Below are 21391 nucleotides of genomic sequence, written 5' to 3' on the forward strand. Positions count from 1 at the left end.
CTCCCATTCCACCCTTCCATTCGCCATTTCCCACTGCCCCCATAGTATCTAAAGTGCCTACGATAGCAAGTTGTCACGTCTTTCAAGGTAAAGCACTTAAACTTTACTTTACATTTTACATTAATTCTTATGGGGAAAAAAACCACACCTCTACTTACAAACCTTTTGACCTACGAATGCAATCACGGAATTAATTAAGTTTGTGAGGAGAGGTTTTACTGTACATCAGTGTGTAGTGCTGCTAGTGTGTCCACTGTACATGAACATACTCTGAAAAAATAGTAAGCATCAATTTGAATATCAGACTGACTTACAGAGAGCACAACATCATACTCTGGTCCAGTGAAAGGTTCATCCATTAAGTCTTCAAAGTAATCAGCCAGCGCATAAAGCGTCTCATCAGCCAGCTTCTCATAGGCTGCCTCTGACAACTCACTGGGAAACAGAATCAGAAAATATTTTAACAACAGAAATGTTAAAGAATATACTGTACGTCTTGTTTTGTGGTTACGTTTTGTCATCAGAGTGGTGGTCTTCCAGTCTTGAAGGTGACAGATGGATAATTCTCCTACACCTTTCAGTGTCAACCGCAAACGCAAACCACTGTGATAAAAAAAGAATATATTCAGTTGATCAATGTTTTCGGTTTAGGAACGCATATGACATATTTCCTTTTCATGTACCGTATTTTCCGGACTATAAGTCGCTCCGGAGTATAAGTCGCACCAGCCATAAAATGCCCCAAAAAGTGAAAAAAAGATATATAAGTCGCTCCGGAGTATAAGTCGCATTTTGGGGGCAATTTATTCGACAAAATCCCACACCAAAAACAGTCATGAACGAGCAACAACAGGCTAAACGATAGCAACAACAGGCTAAACGATAGGTATGCTAACGTGACAAACACAAACAAAGAGCTGAGAACGGGCCTGACGTAACATATAGAGTGATTAAGGACAACTATTACATAAATAACATGTTTATAAAACCATCAGTGTCACTCCAATTCATTAAATAGCAACAACAGGCTAAACGATAGGTATACTAACGTGACAAACTCAAACAAAGAGCTGAGAACGGGCCTGACGTAACATATAGAGTGATTAAGGACAACTATTACATGAATAACATGTTTATAAAACCATCGGTGTCACTCCAATTCATTGAATAGCAACAACAGGCTAAACGATAGGTGTGCTAACGTGACAAACACAAACAAAGAGCTGAGAAGGGGCCTGACGTAACATATAGAGTGATTAAGGACAACTATTACATGAATAACATGTTTATAAAACCATCGGTGTCACTTCAATTCATTAAATCCATCGATCGTTCTTTGTCAACAATGGGTGCGCACGGCTGAGGACGCTTGCATTTCAAAATATTCCACATATTCCACAGGCTCATATAACGATAGATAAACTATATTTCAAATAACTATAATACAAGCCAATAATATTATCAAACCATCCGTGCATTTTAATTCCATTAAATCCATCGATCAAATTCCTCGTCCTTTGTCAACATCGCCGCGCGTGCGCCCTGACGTCAGCCTCGTCTTTATTCCACAGATCTACTATATAACTATATTGTAGCGTTAACAAAGTACAAGGATAGACGTGGGTTTGGTAAACGGCTCTTTATTAAACAAAACAAACTTCCAAGCGTGTGGCGGCGTGGACTTCCAGACAGACCGGGCGTGCGTAATGGCCATGTCCGAGCCCCGCGCACCGTTCGCGGACAACCACTCGGACGAGCGCCGGCCCCCGACTCAGTAGAGTCGGACCGGGCGTGCGTAAAAGCCATAATAGTTTTTCAAACCTTCTATGTCACTCCAAATCCTTAATTCCTTCAAACTCTTTGTCCTCCGTGTCACTTAGAAATGATCACCGCTAATGATGTCCTTGTGTGGGCACGTTTGTATGTAAACAACCGCCGCGCCGCGCTACTGACGTCACTTGAAATAGTAATCCATTGGTACATCACGGTTCTCCAAACTTTCTTTCTGCTGCTCGATTACTGTTTTCAGCTGCATATTTTACAACTTGAAGTTTGGAACGTGCAAAATATGAGTTTCTTTTTGGTGCCATTTTTCTTAAGCCCACCCAGTTGATGAGTCACGGCCAACGGTGAAATTTAGAGCGCCCTCATCCAGTTTCGTCTGAAAATATATATTTTTTGGGTTGTTTTATCAAAGTCAAAGTCTGCTTTATCGTTGATTTTTTTTTTTTTTTATATACTACGACACGCAAAGAGATTGAAATTACGTTTCCACTATCCCTTGGTGAGATAGTACACATGTGCATACAAGCAACACAAAAAAAAACAAGAAGGCACAAACAATGAATAAATAAGAGTGTTGAATAAATGATAAATAAACAAATAATAATAAATAATAATAATAAATATAATAGGAGCAAAAATGGAGCAAGTGTACATACAGCAGACAGTGGACTTGGATATGGTGCTTTAAAGTGTTAATTGCTTTATTTGATGTTTTCTCTATTTTTTATGTTTTGAATATGTTCAAGATAAAGATATAAAAGCATGTGAAGTGATCAACTATACTAAAAATAACATGGGAAGTGGTCAACTATACTTGTAAGTGATGTCTTAATGATCAAGTAAAAATTTGTGAAAAAAACCATATATAAGTCGCTCCTGAGTATAAGTCGCCCCCCCCCACCCAAACTATGAAAAAAAAACGCGACTTATAGTCCGGAAATTACGGTAAAAACAATCAGATTATGCATATACTGTAAAAATTCAAAAATGCCTTGCAATCAAGGATGGGTACCACGCCTCGGTATTTCACAAGTTCCACGCTTACGTGTTTGTCAATTTCTTTGAATTTCTGTTCAATTTAATCAGTTTATATGGACATTGGACATTAATTTGCATCTTTAAGCTATACAATTTTGCAAAATTTAGAGATTTGGATAAGAAGCATTTTCAGAATCAGACATTGTAATGAATTCCAGCAACACACGCAAGACGCTGACTTATCACGTTGCACGTGGAGTACTGTGCAATCTCATTAGTGTATTTTCATAACCCACATGTGATACACATTCACCAGAAACCCTTTACCGTATTTTCCCGACCATAAGGCGCACCTAAAACCTAAAATATTCTCAAAAGCCGACACTGCGCCTTATAGTCCGGTGCGCCTTATATATGGACCAAATTCCTCAATTCAAACTGGCCCGAAGCATTGTGCCATGAAATCAATCATAAGTGGCCCGCTGAAGACTATAAATCATGAATCAAAAAGACTATGGATCATTATTTTGTGATTATAAAGTAATTTGTTGCGTCTGAAGTTAAAATAAAAAAGATAAAATGGAGAATGATTTGATTTGGATTAAAAATCTGACATGATGCATTAGTGGTGTGCCTTATAGTCCGGTGCGCCTTATATAAGTACAAAGTTTTAAAATAGGCCATTCATTGAAGGTGCGCCTTAAAGTCTGGAAAATACGGTACTCATTCACTTCCAATGTCGAATTATCTTGAATTTTTACCCCGATACTAGCCAACTTGCATTAGCTCCTGGTCCACTTGAGATGTGAATTCAAGATTCTGTTACTACCCTATAAAATATTACATGGCTTATACATATAAAATGGCTTATGCCGTTGACCTAATACCATACGTTCTGTCTCAAACCCTTTTTTTCACAAAATGCTGGTCTTTTAGTGACCCCAAGAGTCAAAAAGACTTTTGATAGCATTCTCTATTTTGTGTCCAGAGCTCTGGAATGCCCTACTTACAGTTACAAGAGCTGCTACCTCAGTAGAAGTATTCAAGACACAAAGACATATTTATATACTCTCGCCTTTAATTAAACTACACTAGCCGATTTGACCACCATTTGTACTGCCATTTGACTGCCATTTGCACTCTCTTTCCTACCCTCTCCTCCCTGGATTGGGTAAGGGGCAAGGTGACGACCAAACTGTCTGGATTCTGCATCAACTAACCGGGACAAGAACTGGGTTGCGAGTTTAATGTTGCTCACTCAGCATCCATTGTACCCTGGTCTTCCCGGAAGGGATGTACCATTTAAATGCATGAAAATTCTATGATTGCGAGTCAGTTTAGTTTCAGACAGGTAATTTTATAAATTATACAAAATTGCAATACTCTAATGTCAATATTTGATTGCATGTACAAGTCACCCTCTTCTGGTAAATGTGCAAAGGAGTGAGCTTTGAACCAAACAATTTGCCAATAAAAACAATGGCTGAAGTACTGGTAGAACGCCCAAGGATACAGACAAGTAAGACCTCGACCCACATATCTTTAGAATTGTAACATTGGCAAGAAAATATAAATGTAAGGACTGCAAGAGTTAGATCTTCGCTGAAGAAACCGGTGTGCCCGGAGAAAACCCACGCGGACACGGGGAGAACATGCAAACTCCACACAGGGAGGGCCGGAGGTGGAATCAAACCCGCACCCTCCTAATGGTGAGGCGGACGTGCTAACCAGTGCGCCAACCAGCCACCTGTATGTACTCAATTGTATAGAAATCTCCAACACAGTTAGTTGTACTATGTTTTGTCTTCACTTATAGATTATTTTACTGGTTCTTTGATCAGACAAATTATTTAGGTTGATTTATTTAAATAATTTGTCTGTGATAAAATGTAAAAGAACCAGTAAAATAATCTCCAACACAGTGTTTATTGTTGGCCGAAGTGGAAGAATAGATTTGTAGCGCAACTGCAGGAGGCTGAGATAAAGTGTAGTTCTAACCACGCTCTATTCTTAAAGCTCTAAGCCAATCAGCGGCAAGAATGCAGATCAACATGTTCCCATTGGTCTCTTCTCCTCTACTGGCCAATAGTGGGCTGTAAAGTCATATGGGCAGACAAACCTTCGTACTCTAAGTGACACAGCAAAAAGTTGCGATGCACCGAAATATACAGAATATTAAATATTAAAAACTCCTGATGCACAGAGGCCGCAATAGGTGAAATGCAAAGTGGCGAGGGATCACTGTACACCGACCTTTCTTAAACCGAGAGCTACTTCCGGGGTACTGATTAAGGCAAAGGGCTACTAGTTTGACACACACTTCTGAAATAGCTAATTTGTTCAATTTGGCTTTCACTATGTGTTATTACTGTCATTTCCAGTTCACATGTAAGTGTGATTTTAACAAGAATAGCAAAAATACAGTCAAACCTTGGTTTTTGACCACAATCCATTCCAGAAGTTGGTTCGAGAAGCGAATCATCGAATTCCGAATATATTTTTCCCATTACAAATAATGGAAAAAAATTTAATCCGTTTCAAGACAAAAAAAACCCGCCTTTTTTAAGCATTTTTTTCATTTGCGCATATTTGTCCGATCTTGCAACTGCAGCGCACCACTGAACGCGCAACTGTAGCACGTCGCCCACCGTGCAACTGCAAGGCGCTGGTCGGATTATTGTGACAGAGCTGTCGCTGAAATTTAGAAAATATTTTTAAAGTCCTGTTGTACTTTCCAAAATTTAAGTGGACCTAAGTGAGCAGAGAGCTTAATTTTGTCCGATCGCACAACTGCAGCACACCGCCTAACCCACAACTGTAGCGTGTCACCGACTGCGCAACAGCACTGCGCTGGTCGCATTATTGTGACAGAGCCGTCGCTAAAATTTAGAAAATATTTTTAAAGTCCTGATGTACTTTCCAAAATTTAAGTGGACCTCAGTGCGCAGGGAGCTTACTTTGGTCCGACCGCGCAACCGCAGCGCGCCGGGCGCTCACTGTCGCATTGCTTTAAGAGCGTCTTTGTGTTTGAGGATAGCTTTACTGCTCCCACTTGCTTTCTTTGGAGGCATGATTAGGGGTTAATACAATCCTCAAAGTAACGAAAATACAATAACAACGGAGTCAGTCGGCATCCGGGCCGCGCGGTCGGGTTTTCTCGGGTCCTCCCGGCTCATCTCGTGAGGTTCGATCTCCGAATTTTGTTTGACAACCGAAGCAAAAAAATCTTGAATTTTTTATTCGAATTCCGATTTGTTCGAGAACCGGGACGTTCGAAAACCGAGGTTTGACTGTAAAATAAATAGATGCAGCTCATTGACAAGTACCGCTATTTGAGCTAATTTTAGAAGAGTCCTGCGGGCGACTCATGCGGTCCTCACGGGCGACCTGGTGCCCGCGGGCACCGTGCTGGTGACCCCTGCTGTACACAATATTAAAGCTTTGTAAAGCCTCCCCAATAGATAATTACTATTGCTACATAAACCTTTGCCATTTCCTCAATAACCATTCCCAAACTGTTCTACGCATCCATGTATTGTACATTTACATAAAATAAAATAAACACGTAATATTGTCATGTGTCCCGACTCCTTCTGCACTGGTTGGCGCTATTTCTTCGCGCATGGCCACCTGCCAGCCTCATGCGCTTGTCGTCAGTCACGTCTGCGGTGATGCACATTGCTCAAAAGCACACCCCGCACTATCAGCACTTATTGGCATTGTCTCGACTACTTCACAGTGGTGCATTTTCCGTCATGTGCGGGTCAGTCATGTCTTCGCTCCTCTCTTGCCCTGCTGGCCAGCAAATGCGCCCTCCGTGCTAGACCTCGGGGGCCCGCGTCACCAATGTGGAAATGCACATGCTAATCGGTCTGCTCTGATTCGTCTGCTTTGACACACACACACGTCTGCCACCTGATTCTCCTTTGCTTGATCCTCTGGACTGTTTGGCCCGATCTTCTTTGCCCCCGTCTGCCACCACGACGCAGGACGCGTGCTTGCTGACCAGCTCGTCACTTGCCTCATGCACCTGCTCTGTTGGTGAGACAGCTTCCATTTTCCTCTTTACTCATTCCCTAGATAAAGAGTCCGTGTTGCACATGGTTGTCCTGCCTTGTTCTCAACAAACTGGGTGCTCCGCTTCCTGCGCTTGTCCACAGTGACCCTCAGTGGCACAACCCGTGCTACCAGTTTGTATTTAAACGCCATTCTACTGTCTCTTATAAACCGGATAAGTAGCAAATCCGCAACAGGTGAAGTGCGAAGTGGCGAGGGAGCACTGTAACCACACTGCTCAAAATGATTAAAGGAACACTTTGAAAACACATCAGATTTCAATGGTGAAATTTTTTGGGGTGGGATATCTATACTGATATGGACAGTTGAATGTCTCAGGAACAAAAGGATGCCTCATCTTTTTATGGAAATAAACGTTTTCAGCCTACAGAGGGCTCAGTATATAGACACCCCAAAAATCAAAGTGAAAAAATGATGTGGCAGGCTCATGCATTTTGCCTAAATTCAATTTCTGCAACTCAAAATTCTTTTCAATATCTTGTATGGCCCCCACGTGCTTGTATGCATGCCTGACAACGTCGCGGCATGCTCCCAATGAGACAGATGGTGTCTTGTGGAATGTCCTCCCAGATCTGTCTAAGGGCATCAGTGAGCTCCTGCAAAGTCTGAGGAGCAACCTGGCGGCGTCTGATGGACCAAAACATTATGTCCCTGAGGTGTTCAATCGGGTTTAGATCAGGTGATCGTGAGGGCCATTCAATTGTTTCAATTCCTTCATCCTCCAGATACTGTCGACATACTCTTGCCACATGAGGCCGGGCATTGTTGTGGATCAGGAGGAACCCAGGACCTACTGCACCAGCATAGGGTCTGACCATGGGTGCATGGATTTCATCCCAATACCTCATGGCAGTCAGACTGCCGTTCTCTAGCCTATAGAGTTCTTTTCATCCCTCCATGGAAATGCCTACCCAGACCATCACTGACCCACCACCGAACCGGTCATGCTGAATGATGTTGCAGGCAGCATAGCGCTCTCCTTGGCTTCTCCAGACCCTTTCACTTCTATCACAGGTGCTCAAGGTAAAACTGATCTCATCTGTGAAAAGCACAGGTCGCCAGTGGCGGATTTGCCAATTCTGGTGTTCTATGGCAAATGCCAATCGAGCTCCACGGTGCTGAGCAGTGAGCACAGGGCACACTACAGGACGTTGTGCCCTGAGGTCACCCTCATGAAGTCTGTTTCTGACTGTTTGGGCAGAGACATTCACATCAGTAGCCTGCTGGAGGTCATTCTGTAGGGCTCGGGCAGTGCTCAACCTGTTCCTCCTTGCACAAAGTAGCAGATATCGGTCCTGCTGATGTGACGAGGACCGTCTACGGTCCTGTCCAGCTCTCCTAGAGTAACTGCCTGTCTCCTGGAATCTCCTCCACACTATGGAGATTGTACTGTGAGACACATAAAATCTTCTTGCAACAGCATGCATGGATGTGCCATCCTGGAGGAGTTAGACAATCTGCGCAACTTCAGGAGGGTTAAGAAATCGCCTCATGCTCCCAGTCATGATTATGACTCTAGCTAAAGCCAACACTTGTAGAAAAACAGTTAAAAAAAGATCAAGAGGGATGAACTTGAAATGGCCTCCACCTGCAAAACCAGTCCTGTTTTGGAGACCATCTCGTTGTTGCCCTTCTCGTGCACCTGTTGTTAATTCCATCAACACCAAGGCAGCAACCCCCTCTGCCACGTACCTGACAAAAACCTTATCAGAAAAGTGTAATTGAATTCATGCCATACCCTGATAAAAAACTGTTCCTTTAATTTTTGTGAGCAGTGTAGTTACATTTATGGAGTAATTCAATTACTTTTTTGAAAAGGTGACTAGTAATTAACTAATTACATTTTGGACGTAATTTGCTAAACACTGCGTCGTGTGTGGCAACCAGCAGTTCTCTTGCTCTCTTTTTTAAAACCTTCTTTCATCGTCGGTGGAATGGCGAGTTTTGCCTACTCGAGGGATTTTCTGTTCAACCTTTAAATCCTCTCTGCCACTCTGCGTTTGCTGACCTGCAGACAGCACCCTGAGGTATTGCTGCTCATCTTCGAGGACTTTAAAACGTGAGTTTGGACAGGACTCTACCTGCCTTCACCAAGTATGTGGGTTGTTACACCAGGGGAAATATGACGATTGACCTGCTGTATGCAAACGTTGAGGATGCATACAGTATCACCCCTCTGCCATTAAGAAGAGGGATGGCTCCCGTCTGGACAAACTAGCGAGGGAGGCAGGTTCTGTTGTGGGCATGGAGCTGCCAGATCTGGCATCTGTAACAGAACAGCAGGTATTGGCCAGCCTGCAGTCCATCAAAGACAACCTTGTCCACCCACTGTAAAGCACCATCACTGGGCTGAGGAGTAGCTTCAGTGACAGGCTGTTGACACAGTCTTGCTCCACGGAAAGGCTGAGGGGTTCATTTCTTCTTCGTACCGTGAGTTTTCACTTGTCGCGGGAGTTAGGGGTGTGTTAACAGTCATGATACTGTGTTTATTTGATGTATTTAATGATAAATTATTATTAACGTATTTAATTTAATTTAATTAGATCAGGGATGTCAAAGTCAAATACACCAAGGTCTGGAATGTTTAAATGTTTATTAAAACATATTGGAATGAACATAGCCTATTGAACCTAACACAGAACCTAACACTGTGTATATTATTTAATAATTCAATGAATAAGGCCATATTTTCTTATGGATCTGTCGGTAATTTCAAGTAAAACAATTTTTCAAAAGGCAAATTGACAAAAACGAACTTCTTTCAAAGAAAACCCACATGATCTCTACAATAAAAGAATAAAGCAATATTTTGTTATAGTTCTGTTAGTAACCTCAAGGGAAAACATTTTCAACAGGCAAACAGCAAAAAAATGTTTTTAAAAACACAATGTTTATTAATATCAAGATAAATAAATAATTGAAAGTACATGCATTATAAATTGACAATGCATGAATGGGTTGCTCTATAATCCCACCGATAACTGCTTTCAAATAGTAAAATGAGAAAAAATAGCAAGAGGAGCCCAACTGCTGGCCTCTGATTGGTGACTTTAAAGGACAATTATTCAATCTTGGACTTTAAAAAAAAGGGGAAGGGACTGTTTTTATCTTGCTACTAAACAGACCAGGGTTCCGGACTTTTTGTGCAGGTGTGAATACACGCAAAAAATACTGGAGCGGATTAAAGAAATGGATCAAGACCAACTTTTTCAAGTGGTCTCGGTTCGATTCCAAATGAACTTTGGTGCAGTTCGCTTCAGGTGTGAATAAAAACAGCATAGATCCGAACCAGCAGAACAAATATGCAGAGCAGGAATGCAGCGCGGAGGACTTGCATGTTTTCCTCCATTTCCGGATCTGTACTATGTGTGCCACCCTGGTCATTGCTGTTCAATGGAAGCACAGATCGTCACAAGCATGGGTGTGTTTACAAAATATACTTCGCTTGCAAAATGTACAGTCTGAATAGGAAACGCACCAAATGAAAAAAAAAATCACTTTTGGTTCGGACCTAACAAGCCGACAAAAGGACTTTTCTGGTCTGAGTACACCCCGAGTTGCTTGCTCCACCTTGAGTCAAAGACGGAGTGTGGGAGCCATATTGGTCACGTGCAAAACGGCAGCGGGCAACTGTGGCCTGTGGGCTGGTTCTAATAACAATTAAATATCATCCAGGGGGCCATGGAAAATTAATTTGTGGGCTGGATTCGGCCCGCAGGCCTTGACTTAGACATTTGTGAATTAGATCTATTCTTCTCTTTTGTTGTCGTTTTTGTCTATTCTTCTCTTTTGTTGTCGTTTTGTCTTGTTTGATGTTTATATTGTCTATTTAGTATGTATTTAACTGCCGACTACTGAATTTCCCCCTGAGGATCCATCCATCCATCCATCCATCCATCCATCCATCCATCCATCCATCCATCCATCCATCCATCCATCCATCCATATGTTCTCACTTGTTGCAGGACATCTGGACGCTGACCAGGGTCCCACGAGTGACTCAATGGACAATGATGGTTCACAAAAGGACAATGGGTATGGACAGTGGGCCCTGGACAGTCCCGTCCTGATTTGCCCAGCACTGATTACTCAGTGTACTGGACTCAGCGTCAACAGTCAAAAGGAAAAATACCATATTTTTCGGACTATAAGTCGCGTTTTTTCTTTTTTTTTTTTTTTCATAGTTTGGGTGGAGGGACGACTTATACCGAGGAGCGACTTATATGTAAATGTTTTTACATATTTTCAAAATTAAAAAGAAAAAAGGTGAAACCGCGATAAACGAACCGCGATGTAGCAAGGGATTATTTTAATTTGAATTTCAAGTGACGTCAGCATCGCGGCGTGGCGGTTGTTTGCATAAAGGACAACGATTCGATCACGGGATGACGAAGATGACGAAGGGCCCCACGTACTACCGGCATCATTAGCGGCTTTGTTTGTAACTGACACAGAGGACGAAGAGTTTGAAGGATTTAATAATTTGGCGTGACACAGAAGGTTTGAAAAACTATTATGGCTTTTACGCACGCCCGGTCCTACTCTACGGAGTTCTCTTTCACCTCCGTGGATGGAAGTCGGGGCCGGCGCTCGGCCGGGTGGCTGTCCGGGGAAGGTGGATGGGGCTCGGACATGGCTTTTACGCATGCCCGGTCCTATTCTATGGAGCTCTCTTCCACCTCCGTGGCTGGAAGCACTTCCTCCGGGGATGGAAGTCCACGCCGCCTAACGCCTGGAAGTTGACGCCGGTGCTTGGGGCCGTGTGGCGGTGAACTATTTATGTTATAGTTATTTGATATATTTTACTTCGTGTAGCAACTTGTATATGTCTTTATCGTTACAGTTCAGTAGTTGCTGGCTCATTAAACTTTTGTTTTGTTAAATAATTTATTTAACATTTCCCAAACCCACATCTTTCCTTGTACTTTGTTAACGGTACAATATAGTTATATACTAGATCTGTGGAATAACAGCGAGGCTGACATCAGGGCGCACGTGCGGTGTTGTTGACAAAGGACGAGGAATTTGATCGATGGATTTGATGATTTGGAGTGACACAGATAGTTTGATAATATCATTGCTTATATAATAGTTATTTGATATATAATTTATATATCGTTATATGGGCCTGTGGAATATTTTGAAGTACAAGCGCCGTCAGCTGCGTGCACCCGGCCGACATTGTTGACATAAAGGACGATCTATGGATTTAATGATTTGGAGTGACACAGATGGTTTTGTAAACGTGTTATTTATGTAATAGTTATTTGAATAACTCAGAATGTTACGTCAGGCCCGTTCTCAGCTCTTCATTTGTGTTTAGTTTCGTTGTGTTTCGTTAGTATACCTATCGTTTAGCCTGTTGTTGCTTGTTCATGTCTGTTGTTGGTGTTGAATTTTGTCGAATAAATTTCCCCCAAAATGCGATTTATACTCCGGAGCGACTTATATATGTTTTTTTTCACGTAATTGTGCATTTTATGGCTAATGCGACCTATATTCCAGAGCGACTTTTAGTTAAAAAAATACGGTATGTGTGTGTGTGTGTTTGGGGGGGCAACACTTTGAGGATCTTATTTTAGTAGCATGGTTTACTTACTTTATTGCATGCTTATTTTTTGTTAGTCGAACTTGCAATATTCAAATTATTTCAAGTCATTCCTTATGTAGTTGCTTTTGATAATCATGCCTTGGTGTATGCACAGTAGTTTGTAACAGTGCTCCTTCGTCCTCATTGGTTCAGGAAAATAGAGTCAGTGGCTGGTTTTAGGATGGACCTCCCTCTTTTTCCTTGTCATGAAGTTGATGTTTCTTCTTGACGGAGGTCCGGCTAAACTTTGATTCCCCTAGTGGACAACACGAAATGCATTGATCCGCATGATTGACCCCTCCGTGATCCGTCACCTTATCGTGGTGGAGGGGTTCGCGTGTCCCTAGGATCCTAGGAGCCATGTTGTTTGGGGCTTCATGCCCCTGGTAGGGTCACCCATGGCAAAAGGGTCCTATATCAGGGGCCAGACAAAGCACAGCTCAAAAGATCCCTTTTGAAGAATACAATATATGGACTTAATTTTCACTCGCCTGGACTCGGGTCACCGGGGCCCCCCTCTGGAGCCAGGACTAGAGGCGGGGCTCAAAGGCGAGCGTCTGGTGGCCGGGCCTTCGCCCATGGGGCCCGGCCGGGCACAGCCCGAAAAGGGAACGTTGGTTCCCCTTTCCATGGGCTCACCACCTGTGGGAGGGGCCAAAAGGGTCGGGTGCGTAGTGAACTGGGCGGCGGCCAAGGGCAGGAACCTTCTGCAATCCCCGGCTGCAGAAGCTGGCTCTTGGGACATGGAATTTCACCTCTCTGGCTGATGTGTGAGGCCAAAAGGTTCCGACTAGACATAGTCGAACTTGCCTCCACACACAGTTTGGGTTCTGGTACAAGCCCTCTTGAGAGGGGCTGGACTTTCTTCCACTCTGGAGTTGCCCACGATGAGAGGCGTCGAGCAGGTGTGGGCCTACTTATTGACCCCACGGCTGGGCGCCTGCACATTGGGGTTCACCCTGGTGAAGAAGAGGGTAGCCTCCCTCCGCCTTCGGGTGGGGGGACGGGTCCTGACTGTTGTTTGTACCTATGCACCGAACAGCAGCCCAGAGTACCCACCCTTTTTGGGGTCCTTAGAGGAAGTGCTGGAGAGCGGTCCTTCTGGGGATTCCATCATTCTACTGGGTGACTTGAATGCTAAGGTGGGCAATGAAAGTGAGACCTGGAAGGGCGTGATTGGGAGGAACGGCCCCCTCGATCTGAACCCAAGCGGTGTTCTATTGTTGGACTTCTGTGCTCTACACGGATTGTAAATAATGAACACCATGTTCAAACATAAGGGTGTACATGTGTGCACTTGGCACAAGGACACCCTAGGCCGCAGTTCGATGATCGACTTTGTAGTCATGTCATCGGATTTGCGACCACGTTTTGGACACTCTGGCGAAGAGAGGGGCGGACCTATCAACTGATCATCACCTGGTGGTGGGTTGGCTCCGATGGTGGGAAAAGATGGCGGCCCGGCCTGGCAAACCCAAACGTACTGTGAGAGTCTGCTGGGAATGTCTAGCAGAATCCCCTGTCAACTCCCACCACCGGCAGAGCTTTTCCAACGTCCTGGAGGAGGCGGGGGACACTGAGTCCGAGTGGACCATGTTCTGTGCCTCCATTGTTGAGGCAGCCGACCGGAGTTGTGGCCGTAAGGTGGTTGGTGCCTGACGTGGCTGCAACCCCCGAACCCGCTGGTGGACACCAGCGGTAAGGGATGCCGTCAAACTGAAGAAGGAGTCCTATTGGGCCGTTTTGGCCTGTGGGACTCTGGAGGCAGCCGACAACTACCGGAAAGCTAAACGGAACGCAGCTTTGGGGGTTGCTGATGCAAAAACCCGGGCATGGGAGGAGTTTGGCGAGGCCATGGAGAATGACATCTCGACCGCTTCGAGGAAATTCTGCTACACCATCCGGCGTCTCAGGGGGGGAAGCAATGCACCGTCAACACTCTTTATAGTGGAGATGGCGTGCTGCTGATGGTCCGCATTTCCGGCAGTAAGTCAGATTCGTTCCCAGTGAGGGTTGGACTCTGCCAAGGCTGCCTTTTGTCACCGGTTCTGTTCATAACTTTTATGGACAGAATTTCTAGGTGTAGCCGAGGCGTTGAGGGTGTCCGGTTTGGGGAGCTCAGCTTTTTGCAGACCACGTGGTGCTATTGGCTTCTTCTAGCCGTGATCTGCAGTTCTCACTGGAGCGTTTCGCAGCCGAGTGTGAAGCATTTGGGATGAGGGTCAGCACCTCCAAATCTGAGTCCATGGTTCTCGATCGGAAAAGGGTGGAATGTCCTCTCCATATCAGGGTTGAGATCCTGCCCCAAGTGGTGGAGTTCAAGTATCTTGGGGTCTTGTTCATGAGCGAGGGCAAGCTGGAGCGTGAGATTGACAGGCGGATGCAGCGTCGGCTGTAATGTGGACTCTGTACCGGTCCGTCGTGGTGAGGAGAGAGCTGAGCTAAAAGGCAAAGCTCTCAATTTACCGGTCGATCTACACTCCTACCCTCACCTATCATCCGGGAGAGACTCGGAGTAGAGCCGCTGCTCCTTCACGTTGAGAAGAGCCAGATGAAGTGGCTCGGGCATCTCATCAGGATGCCTCCTGGACGCCTCCCTGGAGAGGTGTTCCGGGCATGTCCTACCAGCAGGAGACCCCGTGGATGACCCAGGACGTGCTGGAGAGACTGTCTCTCAGCTGGCCTGGGAACGTTTTGGGATCCCCCGGGATGAGCTGGACGAAGTTGCTGGGGAGAGGGAAGTCTGGGAGTCCCTCCTAAAGCTGCTGCCCCCGCGACCCGACTCCGGATAAGCGGAAGGAGATGGATGGATGGTCCTAGCGAAGTCTCAAAGAGCCATCGGGGAGTGATTTGGCGAAATATTAGTTCAATTTTTCTAGTGAAGGAATGGGGTCGAAATATTAAAAGTCCTGCCTAGCGACAAAAACATGCTCACACCTCATTGAATAAAGTACATAAGTAGACAAGTATATTCAAATATTGCATCAATAAAAGAAACATTTTAAGCATATAATTAAACCTACATACCAAATCAATAAAGAAGATGTAACTAGACATTTTTTTACATGTGGTAATGGCAAAGGTTTTTATAACTTCATGATCTGATATGTATTTATGTGCACTTTGAAATAACAAATGTTTTTTGATATATTGCCTGAATGGCCTAACAACCCTTAAGGAATTGTTTAATGCATGCCTGATGTTTTTCTAAATCACGGACACTGCCAAAGGCGTCTATGAATGATCAGTACTTGATTATATTTTATGTTTTGATTAATGCTTGATGTGACGTCGTATGTTGCCTCATGCTAGACGCCAGCTTTGGATTACTACTGAATGTTCTGGAGAGGAGGAAATGTTTTGCCTAACAATGAAAAGATATGGTTGGAAGCGTGATTAAACTGAGAATGTGGCAAAGTAAGCAAGTACATGGAGTGTCAAAAGAACAAACAAACAAATGCATGGTTAGTGGTGAGTAATAACTTTGCATAGTCAGGGAACATTAACAAATTGATGATGTCACACCCAAAAGTTCACATAATTCCGTACAAAATGACAAAATTGAAAGGATGATGAATGGACGGTGTGCAAAAGTGGGTGAAGTGGATGTATGTGCAAGAATGGTTTACCAACATGCTTTTCTTTTGGCTGTACTAGATTAAAGGGTAATTTGACATCCACTGCAGTAGGTGGCGGTATCACTGGAAGAGTATTCACTCTCCAGCAATTAATTTTTACAAGGGGCCACATGAAAAACCTGAGTTATGTCAGAGGGCCACACCAACGATAATTTAAACCTGCTCAACTTTATTCCATTGTAATATGCACTAAATTATTTATTTTAAATAGCTGGTACTGGTAATTAGAAGACTACAATTATTCTGTTTATATTTATATTAGGCTATGTGAAATTGTGGTGTATAGGTCAAATAAAAAAATCATTAATCAGTACAATTTATTCTTAACTTCTTTAACTTTTCCTCAAACTGTGAACGGACAGTATGAAGCCAAATGAATTAAGGCGGCACTTATGAAGTCATTGCACCCCAATCACACTGATAAGATGCTTGAGGTTTTTCAGGAAAAACGGGCTGAATATTGCCAACAATCATCCCACTTTGTGAATGCTACTTCATTCTACCATATTGTTCACAGAAGAGCTGATACTATCTGCAGCCGTGGAATGCTGCCTCATTTTGATTAAAAAACACCACAAATTGTTTTATTCATTTTTGTTTTGTAGGTTAAAATGTTTTAGATATTCTGCTCCTGAGTTAATGTTGCTGATTACTTTGAATTCAATATTATTTATTGCTGTTATTTAATTTAATATCATCCATCCATCCATCCATCCATCCATCCATCCATCCATCCATCCATCCATCCATCCATCCATCTTCTTCCGCTTATCCGGGGTCAGGTCGCGGGGGCAGCAGCTTTAGGAGGGACTCCCAGACTTCCCTCTCCCCAGCCACTTGATCCAGCTCATCCCGGGGGATCCCAAGGCGTTCCCAGGCCAGCTGAGAGACATAGTCTCTCCAGCGCGTCCTGGGTCGTCCCCGGGGTCTCCTACCGGTGGGAAATGCCCGGAACACCTCCCCAGGGAGGCGTCCAGGAGGCATCCTGATAAGATACCCGATCCACCTCATCTGGCTCTTCTCAACGTGGAGGAGTAGCGACTCTACTCCGAGTCTCTCCCGGATGACCGAGCTTCTCACCCTATCTCTAAGGGAGAGCCCGGACATCTTGCGGGGAAAACTCATTTCGGCCGCTTGTATCCGGGATCTCGTTCTATTGGTCACGACCCATAGCTCGTGACCATAGGTGAGGGTAGGAGCGTAAATCGACCGGTAAATTGAGAGCTTTCCCTTTTGGCTCAGCTCTCTCTTCACCACAACGGACCGGTACAGGGTCCACATTACTGCAGACGCTGCACCGATCCGCCTGTCGATCTCGTGCTCCATCCTCCCCTCACTCGTGAACAAGACTCCAAGATACTTGAACTCCTCCACTTGGGGCAGAATCTCATCCCCGATCCGGAGAGGGCATTCCACCCTTTTCCGATCGAGGACCATGGACTCGGATTTGGAGATGCTGACCCTCATCCCGACCACTTCACACTCGGCTGCGAACTGATCCAGCGAGAGCTGGAGATCACGGCCTGAAGAAGCCAACAGCACCACGTCATCTGCAAAAAGCAGAGACGAGATGCTGAGGTCCCCAAACCGGACCCCCTCAACGCCTCGGCTGCGCTTAGAAATTCTGTCCATAAAAATTATGAACAGAATCAAAGGGCAGCCTTGGCGGAGTCCAACCCTCACTGGGAACGAATCCGACTTACTGCCGGAAATGCGGACAAGACTCTGGCATCGGTGATACAGAGACCGAACCGCCCTTATCAGTTGGCTCGGCACCCCGTACTCCCGAAGCACCCTCCACAGAACCTCCCGAGGGACACGGTCGAACGCCTTCTCCAAGTCCACAAAACACATGTGGATTGGTTGGGCGAACTCCCATGCACCCTCGAGGATCCTGCCGAGGGTGTAGAGCTGGTCCACTGTTCCACGGCCAGGACGAAAGCCACACTGCTCCTGCTGAAACCGAGGTACAACCTCCCGACAGACCCTCCTCTCCAGCACCCCTGAATAGACCTTACCGGGGAGGCTGACGAGTGTGATTCCCCTGTAACTGGAACACACCCTCCGGTCCCCCTTCTTAAAGAGGGGAACCACCACCCCAGTCTGCCAATCCAGAGGAACTGTCCCCGATGTCCACGCAATGTTGTAGAGGCGTGTCAGCCATGACAGCCCCACAACATCCAGAGCCTTTAAGAATTCCGGGCGGATCTCATCCACCCCCGGGGCCTTGCCACCGAGGAGTTTTTTAACTACCTCAGTGACTTCGACCCCAGAGATTGGAGAATCCGCCTCAGAGTCTCCAGGCCCTGCTTCCTCAATGGAAGGCGTGTAGGTGGAATTGAGGAGGTCTTCGAAGTATTCTCCCCACCGACTCACAACGTCCCGAGTCGAGGTCAGCAGCAGGACATCCCCACTGTAAACAGTGTTGACATTGCACTGCTTCCCCCTCCTGAGACGCCGGATGGTGGACCAGAATTTCCTCGAAGCCGTCCGGAAGTCATTCTCCATGGCCTCACCAAACTCCTCCCACGCCCGGGTTTTTGCCTCAGCAACCGCCAAAGCCGCTTTCCGCTTGGCCATCCGATACCTGTCAGCTGCCTCCGGAGTCCCACAGGCCCAAACGGCCCGATAGGACTCCTTTTTCAGCTTGACGGCATCCCTTACCGCCGGTGTCCACCAGCGGGTTCGGGGATTGCCACCACGACAGGCACCAACGACCTTACGGCCACAGCTCCGGTCGGCCGACTCAACAATGGAGGCGCGGAACATGGTCCACTCAGACTCAATGTCCCCCGCCTCCCCCGGGACGTGGGAAAAGCTCTGCCGGAGGTGGGAGCTGAAGCTCTTCCTGACAGGAGATTCTGCCAGACTTTCCCAGCAGACCCTCACAGAGCGTTTGGGTCTGCCAGGTCGGACCAGCATCTTCCTCCACCATCGGAGGCTCGTCCGACTATATCTAGTCAGAATTTTTCTGCCTCGCACACCAGCTCGGGCTCCTTTCCAGCCAAAGAGGTGACATTCCATGTCCCAAGAGCCAGCTTCTGCAGCCGGGGATCAGACCACCAAGGTCCCTGCCTTTGGCCGCCGCCCAGCTCACACTGCACCCGACCCTTTTGGCCCCTCCCACAGGTGGTGAGCCCATGGGAAGGGGGACCCACGTTTCCTTTTCGGGCTGTGCCCGGCCCGGGCCCCATGGGCGAAGGCCCGGCCACCAGACGCTCGCTTTGAGCCCCGCCTCCAGGCCTGGCTCCAGAGGGGAGCCCCGGTGACCCGCGTCCGGGCGAGGGAAAACGAAGTCCATTTATTTTACTCATCATAAGGGGCTTCTGTGAGCCGTGCTTTGTCTGGCCCCTCATCTAGGACCCGTTTGCCATGGGTGACCCTACCAGGGGCATGAAGCCCCCGACAACATGGCTCCTAGGATCATAGGGGCACGCAAACCCCTCCACCACAGTAAGGTGACAACTCACATGTATGTTTAGTATTATTTTAACATATTTTTTCCAGCATAAAATGGCAGTTGGTCAAGGATGTTTATAGTTTGAATAATTATAATTTATTTTTTAATTTCAGGCAAAGTGATGCACTTTGAATCTGTACTGTACTGACTAAAAAAATAATGTTATTAATAAAGTTATTCTTTATTGTAAGTTGATCTTTCTTTTTTATTTATTTTTTGTTTTTCTTTAATGTTAATAACATGGGTGTGTGTGAAATGTTTTCTTTTCCCTAGGGGGGGCATCACAGAAAATAATTGCGAAGCACTGGTATACAGGAAGGACACTTGGAGATAAAACTGGTTTAGGTGCGAGAGGGAGAGCGGCAGGAGGAAAACAACCAAGAACCCGGCCAAAGGTGATCACCAAGGCCGAAAGACGAGATGGAAAACAGCCCCCACACACACCGAATCGCCCATAATCAGCACCCACCCCCACGTCAGCAGCGCGGCGCAGCGCGGAAGTTGTTTACATAAAGGACAAAGATTCGATCACGGGATGACGAAGATGACGAAGGGCCCCACGTACTACCGGCATTATTAGCGGCTTTGTTTGTAAGTGACACGGAGGACGAAGTGTTTGAAGGATTTAATGATTTGGAATGACACACAATTAAAAAACTATTATGGCTTTTACGCACGGTCTTACTCTACGGGGCTCTCTTTCACTTTCGTGGATGGAAGTCGGGGGCTGGCGCTCGGCCGGGTGGCTGTCCGGGGACGGTGGATTGTGCTCGGACATGGCTTTTACGCACGCCCGGTCCTATTCTATGGAGCTCTCCTTTCATCTCAATGGCTGGAAGTGCCACCTCCGGGGATGGAAGTCCACGCCACCACATGCCTGGAAGTCGACGCCGGTGCTTGGGGCTGTGTGGCGGTGAACTATTTGTTAAAGTTATTTGATATATTTTATTTCGTGTAGCAACTTGTATATGTTTTTATCGTTACAGTTCAGTAGTTGTTGGCTCGTTGAACTCATGTTTTGTTAAATAAAGAGCCGTTTACCACACCCACGTCTTTCCTTGTACTTTGTTAACGCTACAATATAGTTATACACTAGATCTGTGGAATAACAACGAGGCTGACGTCTTGTTGACAAAGGACGAGGAATTTAATGATTTGGAGTGACACAGATGGTTTGATAATATTATTGCTTTTATAATAATTATTTGATGTATAATTATATATCGTTATATGGGCCTGTGAAATATTTTGAAGTGCAAGCGCCGTCAGCAGCGCACACCCATTGTTGACATACAGGACGATCGATGGATTTAATGAATTGGAGTGACACAGATGGTTTTATAAACGTGTTAGTTATGTAATAGTTATTTGAATAACTCTGAATGTTACATCAGGCCCGTTCTCAGCTCTTTGTTTGTGTTCATGTTACGTTAGCATACCTATCGTTTAGCCTGTTGTTGCTCATTCATCTATGTTCTTGGTGTTGGATTTTGTCGAAGAAATTTCCCCCAAAATGCAACTTATACTCCGGAGCAACTTATGTTTTTTTTTTCACATTATTGTGCATTTTATGGCTAATGCGACCTACATTCCGGAGCGACTTTTAGTCTGAAAACTACGGTATGATTTAAAATGTGTGATTCATTGATTATTGTGTGATCATTGATATGATAGAACAATTACTGTAATAAAACGCTCACTACCCGTGGGAGGGGCCGAAAGGGTTGGCTGTAGAGTGAACTGGGCAGCAACCAAAGACTTAATGGTCCAATCCCCTGCTACATGAAACATGGAATGTCACCGCTCTGGCAGGAAAGGAGCCCGAGCTGGTGTGCGAGGCAGAAAAGTTCCGACTAGACATCG

At 45.4% G+C, this 21391-nt stretch overlaps 1 protein-coding gene across 4 annotated transcripts in view; it reads right to left on the reverse strand.

Moving 5' to 3' along the window:
* Positions 1-21391, reverse strand: part of fxn (frataxin) — a 74635-nt gene that overhangs the window by 39948 nt on the left and 13296 nt on the right. For 3 of the 4 annotated variants that reach the window (XM_088374926.1, XM_088374924.1, XM_088374923.1), the window contains 2 exons: positions 512-603; positions 315-435 (listed from right to left, as the gene is read on the reverse strand). In XM_088374926.1, the coding sequence (XP_088231052.1) occupies positions 315-435; positions 512-603 (213 nt within the window). Of the gene's footprint in view, positions 1-314; positions 436-511; positions 604-683; positions 819-21391 lie in introns of those variants that run through there. The other variant, XM_088374925.1, reaches the window with a different exon arrangement.

Source organism: Syngnathus floridae, chromosome 5 (genome assembly GCF_059516105.1).
Source record: "Syngnathus floridae isolate MCC-2025c chromosome 5, RoL_Sflo_1.0, whole genome shotgun sequence".
Classification (NCBI taxonomy): Eukaryota; Metazoa; Chordata; class Actinopteri; order Syngnathiformes; family Syngnathidae; genus Syngnathus; species Syngnathus floridae.